General features: G+C 41.7%; 1 protein-coding gene across 1 annotated transcript; it reads right to left on the bottom strand.

Annotated features, from left to right (window-relative positions):
* Positions 1-2,084: 2,084 nt before the first annotated feature.
* chst12a (carbohydrate (chondroitin 4) sulfotransferase 12a) lies at positions 2,085-11,058 on the bottom strand. Its single transcript, XM_058653556.1, has 6 exons — positions 10,928-11,058; positions 7,776-7,798; positions 7,080-7,682; positions 6,416-6,568; positions 6,060-6,239; positions 2,085-5,287 (listed from the first exon to the last, which is right to left on the bottom strand). The coding sequence occupies exons 3-6, from the start codon at positions 7,443-7,445 to the stop codon at positions 4,739-4,741; spliced, it is 1,248 nt and encodes a 415-aa protein (XP_058509539.1). The 5' UTR covers positions 7,446-7,682; positions 7,776-7,798; positions 10,928-11,058; the 3' UTR covers positions 2,085-4,738.
* Positions 11,059-11,295: the final 237 nt, after the last annotated feature.

An 11,295-nucleotide genomic window follows, 5' to 3' on the forward strand; every position in this document is an offset into this window, starting at 1 on the left:
TGAGAATGGTACAAGAACAATAATCTGTAACAAAACCATATTTCTCTACACAGTCAGTAGAATCCGTGTCAATGACGAACAGCTCATCTGTTCAAAGCATCAGTGCCACAAAACGACCCTGCTCTCCCTCCTCAGAAACTTCCCCTCAGGAGCGTAAACCACACGAGACAAACTGACTCAGGAACCTGAATCTCTGCCTCCAGCCTCTTCCTTTCACCAGGAATACCAAACTCATTCATGTAGTGAGCTGGATGCAGCTCTGCTCTCTCCTGTTTTGCACCTTCATAAGACGCAGAGGTCACACAACGTTGACTGAGATTCAGAAATGACATGTTGCAAGGTTTCAAGGTTGCAAGGTTTCTCAGTGTTTGTACAGAATATTAACATAAATGCAGTGTTATCAAACTTACTGTTCAGGACTGATGAATGTCATGTTGTTTTACCACAAGAGGGCAGTAAAGCGTTCCCTGGTGGCCTCTTTTTAAACCGTAGATACAGCAAAACAACAAATCGTGCCTACAGTAATCTCCACATATGTCGCCATTTTTTTAAGATTTTAATCTTTGTGTCTGTGGGACCCATTTTCAACATTTGCTAAAAGAGAAATGATCCTATTAATTATTATTTTTCAGCCTCAGAATCATTAGCTTTAGATCATTTTATGTGAAGAACATAAAGAAATTGCCCCACACAAGATAGCAAGCAAGCAGGAGAGAGTTTGAGACAGCAAGATCAGAGCAACACTAAATATTTTATATTCATGTGGTCCAACAGAAGTGAATGGCAAATATAAAAAAAATTATGTTTTAATTAGTAATTGTTATTTATGTTAATTGACCACATAAGGGTTAAATGTTCCTGTTTCTCTCTTTAATGTGTTAACATGAAGTGGATAACAGTGATTTTTGTAATGAATAAACCCATGATATGCTGTATTTTGTGGGCTCACATCTAGGCTGAGGCTTACAGGAGGAGTGATGCTCGTGCATCAATGGAATGGGATCTGTAGTTAACAGTTCACTGGAGTGACACAAGCAAGACAATGTGTGATGACAGCGTGTTGCTGTGAAAGCGTCTCCTTCCTGGACGCTTGACACCGTCTTTTCTCCCCGAGCTTCCTGTAGACCTTCATGTTCATACTCTCAACTACTCACTTCTCTTGCTTTATCAGGACAATGAATTCTTCCCCGCGAAGGTCAGTAGTAAATCTATGTCAGTGTTACTGGATGTAAATTTTATTCTGTGTAAACCGTATAAACTTGAGAATAGATCGTGTTTGGTAACACAAAGGCAAAGACAGCTCTTCCGTCATGCCCCACCTCCTTTATTTTGAAGACCAGGTGATGAACAACATCATAATACAGATGAAACTTTGCATTTTTCCATTTCAATTGGACAAAAAACAACAACATTAATGTTTCACAAAAACTGAATTTGGCATGTGCGTCACTCTTTGATGCTATGAAGAGGAATGAGGTCAAAATGTAGGACAAAGTTTGGTATTCCAGCTCAAACCAAAATAAAGCAGTGATGTTGAGGCCCAACGTATTCTGATTTTATTCTGTTAAAAAGTAGTCCCTTTTTTGCCTTTGTTTTTTTTTAGAAAATAATTCAGTTTTTTACGATTGTTTGTTGTTTGGCACTTCAGCAGAATAAAAAAATGAAGTAGAGTCACGGAAGATAAAACAATAAAAGAACATAAAAACACAAGAGATATAAAAATACTGTTAACCTGGCCATCACCTGGGACTGGTGTTTTCATAAATCCAGTGAATGTGTGTGTGGACTAAGCCATTAAAAAGTCAAAGATTTACAACAGTGGACAAAAAACATCCCACGCTGTAAGAAAACAAAAAGAGGCAAAAAGACAATAATGCTGCGTAAACACTGCATGTACATGTACAGGAGGGCGACGTGGCACAAACCATGACATCACCTATGGTATAAAATCACATAGAAATAGAAATCTGATGTGGTAAAAGGAAAACACAGAGAAATAAAACAACTCTAAACAACACACTGAGAGTCAGGAATCCTACAAATTCCAAGAAAGAGACAAGATCTGTTATCCCCCCCCACCCCCCCAACAATAACCACCCAACAATAACAATGTCCAGCTCATCACTGTGGCTTCATAACGTGCTCACTGACTTGTGTAAAAATGAAGTCCTTCTACAAAAATACTGTTGTTTTTTTTCTCCTATGAAAACATATGCAACCAAAAGGCACTATCTTTTCATCCTACTATTTTCTCATGAGTCACGTGTCGTGACTTTTATCCTCGGCAAACCTTTACTTGAAAAGTAAAGCCTCATCTTACACCAACGTTGTACTTGTAATTAAAACCTGTGGCGTTAATTAATGCCACATAGTAGCACTGCACCTTCTGAATAACACTTGGTGTAATGTGTTCATCTCCTCGCTATTAAATCAGCATATCATTAAAACACTGCCGCGGTCTCCAGCTTTTCCACCCACTACAGTTCAGTTTGTGCACGGAAACACAGAGACGATCAAATGCTTCCAATAACAGGACGTGACGAGAGCGAACGTTCCCTGTACGCGCTGGGGGCTCGCTCGTGGACCTACAGATGAGCCGAAATCAAAAAGAATGTCGAAACTCCAGTTTTAATCCTCAAAGACAAGCTGAGACAAATCCAGCTGTTCAGTGAAGAGCTCACCGGAGCTGCTGTGCTTCTACAGGACGAGGCGACGCGGCATATCTTTCCTCTGAACTCCCGCATCTTCATGCTGTCACCTAATCCACCACGGTTGAAGACAGTAGTGGAGCTGTATTTTATGTGTTATATATATATATATATATATATATATATATATAGCCTATATGTATGTATATGTATGTGTAGAAATCATTTCTGCCCATTTCTGATTTGAGTAGGAGTTCAACACACACACACAAAAACATCCGCTTCATGCATAAATAATAAAACATTGCACTTACACAGTGTAAAATAAATTAGCTGAGAGCTAACACATGATAAACTGATCTAGTGACACCTTGTTTTTCAGTGATCTCCAGCTGAGGCGACGCCACAAACCCAAACGTTTGTGAGGTTTTTATTTTTATTTTTGTGACATCACGAGTGTGAAGTAAGAGGCGGCGTCACACATGACATCAGTAACACAAGAGCGAGCTTTGAGTTAAAGCAACACTATGCGACGTTTTGTTCGCTGTAAAATAACAGCTTCCAACTCGGTGACGCAGAATAGTGGAGAATGGAGCCTCGATCATTCCCACTGTGTAACTGAACCTTTGTCCTTGCGCTGATGGTTCAGTGAGTGAACGCTGCAAAACTTCATCCTGGTCAGAACCGGTTCAGGTGTAAAACTTGCTGTGGTGTGTTTGCTACAGCAACAGCATGTCTAAAATCACATGGTGTTGCTTTAAAGTTTTTATAGTCCCTTTTTTATTTTTTTTTAAAGAACAGTATGATTCTACGTGGCTTTGACAAACTGTCAGCACTGACGTCTCCGAGTGTGCCCGCAGCATGCTGCAAACACCATCACCCAGCCTGACGCATGGACACGAAAAAGACACCTCACAGATTTGACTTAACTAAAGGCTCATGACCTAATAAATTAGACGGGTCCTCGAATCAAATCCATAACTGCTTAAGTGATATCTTTAGAACATGTGTCAAAGTAATCGACTCCTGCTTTACTTTGTCCTGCTTTTCTGATGAAGTCCTAATGTATTAATTTTGTGACTTTGAAATGTGAAACGATTGTTGTATAAAGTGATAGAAACTTCACAAACTGAAAAATTATGATTCTTCTCTATGGACTTTGGTGTCGCTTACAAACTAGTTTCAAGTACGAAAAGCATAGAAAATATTTTTAAGATATCGTAGATAAAGGTAGGATGGGAGATTATGTTTTGGGTTTTCATGCGCATTCCCCTCTTCGTGCATTAATCGTGCTCAGAAGACAACGCCAGAGCTTATGCTAGCTTGCTGAACGCTCAACGAGACAGTTGCAGAAACGTTGTGGCAGAAAAGTTGCCAACAACAGGTGCTGGTTGCAAACAAATGTTTATTTGGGAAAGCTACTGCCAAGAAAAAGGCTGATGCAGAGCGATCCAAGACCAGAGTGAACGTCGGTGCTGCGTTTGAAAGCCCTGAAGTGATGACACGGAGGCCCTGTTTCTACTGGACAGGTAGGTTCACTTAATGTCTTTGTGATCTTTTGAGAGTATTTGTTGTTTTTCGTCACCAAAGAGTACTGCTCTGGAGGCGTAGTCTGCAGAAAGGGGGCTTGGACCTTTGAATTCAAAATGTAGCCTGTTTTTCCCAGGCTCTCCAACCCTAACTTTAAGTGGCTAAATTCAGGTTCTAGTGTCCATGTCACAGGCTGGTTCATGGCAAACGTCAGTGCTAACAATGCTCATACAACCGCACCACGAAACCTGAACAATCCCTTTGAGGACACATGAGGGACACCCACTGTCTGCACAACCCAAATGTCACTGTTCTCACTCTGACTTGTGCTTCTAATCGTCTTTGTAAATTTAATAAAGATAAAGAAATCAGCGATGGTTCATGGCTGTTACCTGGCTTCGCGTTATTAGTGTGCTTCCCTAAGAGGCGTGGGTGTCCTCAATGATGTGCACATTCCATGTAGAACAGACGAAGGGTTGTAGGAGCGAGCGTGACTTCGTTATTTTTTTTAAAAAACAACGTGTCTGTGCAGGTAAGGGTCAGTTTTGTAGAAACTTGAGTCACTCATTGAGAATGGAGTCTGGTCTGTCATAGCCAAATAGCCTGAAGTCAGGTTCGTACAGCTTGTAAAGTTCTCTCCTTGTCTCCACAGGGACTGCATTGAACCAATCAGCCTCCCAGCTGCTGGCTGTGAGGTTCCTGTGCGTGGTGGGAAAATCCACCACGTTGTCCACCCGCAGCAGGCGGAGTAGATGCTCGGCATCATCTTCCGCCGTCTCCAAGTGGCCCACGAAGTCATACTGAATCTGGCACGGATGGCACAGCCGATAGACCTGCCGCCAGTGCTCGTTAAACGGCGCCTCTTTCTCTGTCTGAGGGTCCAGCAGGTACTGGACGAAGTGGGAGAAGGAGGGATGGACACCCACGGCGAACGCCTCGTCCACAGAGGCGGGAGGCGTCGGCTGGTTGGCATAGTGACGCAGCATGACCTTTGCAAAGCGCCGGTAGAAGTCCTCATTGCGGAGCTCAAATTTATTCCGGTAGGCAGAGATGAGACGCACAAAGGGATCCCGCACAAAAATAAACTTGGTGTACTTCTTCAGTTTGACCTTCAAAAATACAATATAATGGACGGTTAGAGGAGATCAGCAAAGCAACGGAGACAAATACACAGAACAATTAAAAAGGACATGAACTCCATAGCTCACAGAAAACACTATTCCTCTGAGGGATTGTTATTTTTAACAGCCTCAGCTTTATCTTATTTAAATGACATCTGTATTAAGCTGCTGACAGTTCTGTGACAGTCGGAGTCATTTTCATGTAAAACAGAGGAAAGAAACAGAATAATTCAGACAGGAGCTAGGATAGTAGCATCAAATGACTATATGAGGATTTGGGAGAGGTGTTCACAGAGAGATGTCATTTCATTTTTGTCATACACGTATATTTACTCTTCACTAAACCGCAGGTGCAACAGAAGGAGCTCCGCAGCTGCGACTACATGCCAAGCACACAGCGTCCATGTTGTCGTTCCTCGACTCCGGCACATGTAAGCTGATCTGTTTGGGCAGTGGATGAGTGTCAGGTGTCACCAGAGAACCAGCTGTTCACTGACAGCAGCCACTATCACTGTTTACTCACACACTGGTGAGTAAAACGTGTTTTTTTTAATTATTATTATTATTATTCGACATACTTTTAATGGCCTTACTGGCTCTTTGTTTCTGTGATAGTACATAAAAGTTCCATCTGCAGTCCACAGTAGAGAGACTATGTTTAAACTGAACTGAATTGAAATGTTAATTATGAATTCATTGTGTGATTTTACATTCAAGCAATCGTCTATTCTAAGCTTCAGTATATTTGTTTTCCACAGACCTTCATGAGGTGCTTCGCAAACTTCCCGTAGCGTTTCCAGAACTTGTTGAAGGTGAAGTGCATGCTGCTGTTGTGGACCAGGTCTCTGGGGATGGCCAGCGGGTCTCTCTGTGGAACACCGTCCTGCAGCAGGCTCTCACTGAGGACAATCATGATCCGCTTCCAGTTACTGCACGCCACCTGAGTGTGTGTGTGTGTGTGAGGGAGAGGAAGTGGCTCTTTTAGGAACACATCTATTACGTTTCTACCCATCTCTCTCTTGCCTTTAACAACATCAAAGTTACCAAGTCACCTTCCAAATTTCAAGCTTGTCACGTGACTGACAGACAGACGCGATGCTGCACGTGTTGCCGTACCTTAGGGACGTAGCAGTAGATGATGCCATGCCTGTCGTCCACGATGAGGTGATCGAGCTCTTTGTTGGGAATGTCATCAAACGAGCGGTTTTTGCCAGGAAACACGACGCTGTCATTGGAACACATCTCCTGCAGTAACCGCCGCCGCTGCTCCTGATCAACGCAATCAACGACGCACACGCAACTCATCAGTAACCAAAGCTTTAGATCTCTGCTCGGGATGCACGATATTATCGGCAGATATCGGCTTTAACATGTCAGATATCGGCAAAAACCGATATAACTCATGACTATAATAGTGCAAGCTGCTACCTCCTTGACTCCTATGCTAGCGCCCCCTAGAGCCTATTACTTTTTTGCACAATAAAGACATTTTATATACAGTTTGAAAAACATTATGTTAACAATTTACGTTACCGTGATAACGCGGCGGTTTGTGCTAACAATGAGTATAAGCCCTTCTGATATACTGGCAAATCAGATATCGGCAAATATCGTGCATCCCTAATATCTGCTCATTTATATATGCTTATTTTACTATGTTTAAAGCGGAGGGCTGAGGAAGGAAAGAAGAAAGAAAGAAAGAAAGAAAGAACACCTATTTCTTGCAAGAAAAAAGGTCTACAAAACAATAACAATAATATTAATACTGTCAGATAAGAACCTGTCTCTGACGGAGCTCTGCTGCCACTGGCGTCAGGTGAATCTTCCACTCCCTTCGTGGAACATATGGCTCTTCTGCTTTGTCTGATTGGTTGCCCGTGTCTAGGGGGGCGGGGTCTGTGGGCTCACCAGTTCCCGGTTCTAAGAACTGGTTAACAAAGGCGTCGATGTCGGAAAGGAAGGACGGGGTTCTGGAGGTTTGGGTCCGCTGCTCCGGGGGGGGATGTGGGATTTTGGGACCCGGCGACACGGGAGTGTGCAAGTACAGGTGAGAGGCTCCCACGTCGTCCCAGTAGATGATGATGAGGAGGATCATGAAGGCTGAGCCCAGGATGACAAAAACACGGAACATCCTGGACGTTCCCATGGCGACTGCTGCTGCTTTGTTACAGGATCACCATAGCAACAGGCTAACGACTATACAGGGCGTCCTTACAGCATCGCCATGGCAGCAGATTGAAATAGTTACCTGGATCTTTTTATGTGATCGCCAGCATTCTCGCTACAGGGTCACCATGGCAACAGAGTCAAGGTCCAGGAGCTCTCTCTCTCTCTCTCGCTCTCTCTCACCATGATGATAGATAAACAGCAGCTACAACAGAGTCTGAGGAGGAAACTGGACTTATCATGATGTTGGAGCTCTGTGTAACTGGAGTGTAACTGGAGTGTAACTGGCCATCCATGGATTAGCACTCACATCTGCTCCATGGCTGCAGCAACCTGCACACAGAGTCAACACAGAGACATCACTCTTTCAACCTATGTAACTGTGCAATAAGCATGTATAATCAGTACATATATGGGGTAAAACACAGTTTACAAGGTAAATATTACCAAAATTATTCAATAGTTTTTATATCTTCATCATGTATTGTACTATTTAAAATGTTTCCCTTTTTAATTTTCTTTCTCTGCTGCACTAAATATCTTATTTTATTCCTTCTTTGTTTTTTTGCAGCGAATCTCATCGATGATGCACAATATGTTGATAACTACAAGATTTTTATTCCATCAAAAAGAAGAGAAGAAGAAAAATATTCACAGTGAACCAGATTCAAAAAGAATATACAACGGACCAAGGTTGTGTTATTGAACACTTTTTAAAATTCCTTTACATTCAGACATCTACTGTATCTAGACAAACAGCCACATACAAAAAACAAAAAAAAAATCTGCCGAAACAAACTTGACACTGAGCGAGTCTGACAGTTTTTAAACTCAGTTCTGTTCAACAAGGGATGCACTGAAGTTCTGCCTCACCTCTCAGAGCTGACCTCACTCCCACTCCCAGCAGTAAAATCTCAAGTGGACGTCAAATATCTGAAAGCTGCACTCTTCTGCATACTGTAAAGTAATATGCTGTGTGCTGCACAAGTGTTCTGCTGTGCCCATATCCCACGCTTCGTATGCATTATGGTACAGCGTGGCCTCATTTTTTTTTTTTAATACTGAGCTCCCTTGAAGTAATAAAAGCCTCTATGTTAGCAACCTTTGAAAAAAGGCCAGAGGCAAATATTTTATACCTCACAGCTCACTGCGGTCTACAGAATCACCTCTTACCCTGTGGAGAACTGCAGAAAAACCGTCTGAACAAACACACCGTTGCCTTATTGACCCGTGGCTTAACTGAATCAGTCTTGATTCTTAATTTACTGGTTCTTTATCACTGGTCTATCGTCACCTTCCTGTTGAGATTCAGAATCAAAGAGCGTCGGCATACCGGCGGACTTCTAAATTTGGAGCAACTCGTGCAACAGTCCTCGTATTATTCCCTCACTCCTGGAGCTGAAGAGAGGACCATTGACATGGAAAGTCATCTTCCCCCCCTCCACTCGCTCCTCTCCACACATCCAACGAATTAACTGCCATCCAATAATGTGCATCCTATCGGACATACCGCATCAGGGGCACTAGCCTCTATACGTTTAATGGTGGAATAAAACAAAGTATGACAAGCAAATACTGAAATGACCCACTATCTTAGGTAGTGTCATATTGCTTCCAGTAATTTCATGAAATCGTCCTGAATAAACAGTATTGCTTCCACAATGTGACACCACACATTGTGGAAGCAAGATACCAGCCTTTTTTTCCCCCTCGAGTTAATTTAAAAGTTAAGATATGGAATGCAAAACCCCTCATGACCTTATACAATATATTATAATAAAGTAGACAGTATTTAAAAGTGGTAAAGATTACATCAACCTCCCTTGCACAATAACTGAACATCAAATCAACTTTTCTTTTAATTTTAGGCATATTGCACTTATTAGTTCCCATAGTGACTGTTGCTATGACATTTTTAACCAAGATTTTTTTTTTTGATTTGGTCATGAAGGAAATATTTTACATCTTGCAAAAGCTACAGGGAGCCACTGCAGAGGGGCTAAAGGGCCACGTGCGGCCCTAGAGCCACAGGTTGCAGACCCCTGCTCTATAATACAAAGAAAATTAGCAGAATTTTCCCCAACTTTAGTTTAAATTTAGGTGAATATGTTCTGTGTAACATGTTTAAATCAATTTCTTAGACAAATTTGTTGACCAATTCAAAATGATAACAGGTGTTAGTCACTAAACTACTGTATTATTTTACAGTATATTGTGATTTTTGGTCAGTTTAGAGCTGCAACACGATTATTTTCTTGATTTACCGAATAATCGTTTGGTCCATAAAATGTCAGAAAACGTTTGTCAAACCTGGAAATGATGATGTTCTCAAATGTCTTTGTTTGAAAAAGAAAAGAAGAACATATTCACATATAAGAAGCTGACACCTTCATATATAGTTAACGATTCACTTAGTAACCGATTAATAATCGATGAATCGAGTCACTGTTTCAGCTCTACAATAGTTTGCTTCAAAGAGGGAGCCTATACAGAAAGTTGTGGAAAAACAGTTTTAATCAAAGGAGGAAAATGCGAGGACATTTATTTACTAAATAGAACAGAGCAATCAAAAATAGAAAATGAAATTGCAGCCTTTGCGATTTGCTAATTTCTATGTTTTGATGTGTCCTAGTTTTAAATGTGTTGTTTTTCTGTGGTGATGTAAATGGTCAATCATTATTAATATCTTTAACTTCAGTTATTATTATGTATTTATTATTATTAACCCTCAATCACGATGCTCTGTAATGCTTTAAGTCAATATTGGGAACAGACTTACTCACGCACTTCCGTGTTGACCTACATACGTGAGTGTGTATTATATATATGTATATATATATATATATATATATATATATATATATACATATATATATATAAGCTGACTTGTTGACATATTATACACACATTTATATATATATATATATCTATCTATATATATATATATATATATAAATGTGTGTATAATATGTCAACAAGTCAGCTACATGTGTTGCCAGTGACTGTGGTTCCGCGCAGATGTGTCAACACAGCGGATCCTACGGTCAGTGCTAAGACAGGAAGACAAATCACACCGTCCTGTCCGCAGCCGCCGCCAGCGGATGCCAGACCGGACACAATGTAGCCTTTGACGGCGGAGCAGCAGCCGCCGGGAACGGACTGTTCCACACGCCGGGACGCTTCCGGCGTGTGGCTCGGTCCAGTTCCAGTGTGAGTCTCACTGAGGTGGAGGTAACGACGAAAACAACGTTTCATCATGCAGCCTGGCGGCGGCGGCATCTGCCTCTCTATGTGTGTGTGTGTGTGTGTGTGTGTTAAAGTCTTCACCTTTGCTCAGCGCTGAGGCAGAGGCGCGTGCCAAAAATGTAGTTGACGAGAAAGTGAAGTGTTCATTTACTTTTTATACGTTTTTATTTACGATAAACCCGGCGATAAAACTAAGATAACAGTGGTTTCTCTCACCTCTTTTTGTGTTCTCCTCCTCCTCCTCTTCCTCCTCTTCCAGCACCGCCGCGTCAGCTGAGTCTCCTCTGCTTCTGCTGCCGCCTCTGCTGCTGCTGCCTCTGTCTCTGCCTGCGATGATGCGAGCCCGTTCATTCTGTCTGGGGAGCTGGAGCGAGAGCACGCAAAACACCGCGAGACTTTGAAGCTTGAGGTGTGTATGGGAGAGGATTAGGGCCACGTTCAAAGAAAAAAATGGAAACAAAATTAAAGGGCATGAAATAAAACAACTTGATTTATGAGATTTAAAATCAAAATTCTGACTTTTTTCCCCCAAAGCTGTATTTTTTTGTGTTTTTGGGGGGGATTTTTTTTATTCCCCTTAAAAA

The sequence above is a fragment of the Solea solea genome, chromosome 16 (assembly GCF_958295425.1).
Source record: "Solea solea chromosome 16, fSolSol10.1, whole genome shotgun sequence".
Lineage (NCBI taxonomy): Eukaryota > Metazoa > Chordata > Actinopteri > Pleuronectiformes > Soleidae > Solea > Solea solea.

Bases quoted from the DNA above. Each gene is read 5' to 3' on its own strand.
- chst12a (XM_058653556.1), bottom strand. From the start codon at position 7,445: ATGGGAACGTCCAGGATGTTCCGTGTTTTTGTCATCCTGGGCTCAGCC. The intron at 6,240-6,415 runs GTACGGCAACAC...ACACACACTCAG, and splicing joins TCTACTGCTACGTCCCTAAG to GTGGCGTGCAGTAACTGGAA. The intron at 5,288-6,059 runs GTCTGTGGAAAA...GTATTTTTGAAG, and splicing joins TTGCGAAGCACCTCATGAAG to GTCAAACTGAAGAAGTACAC.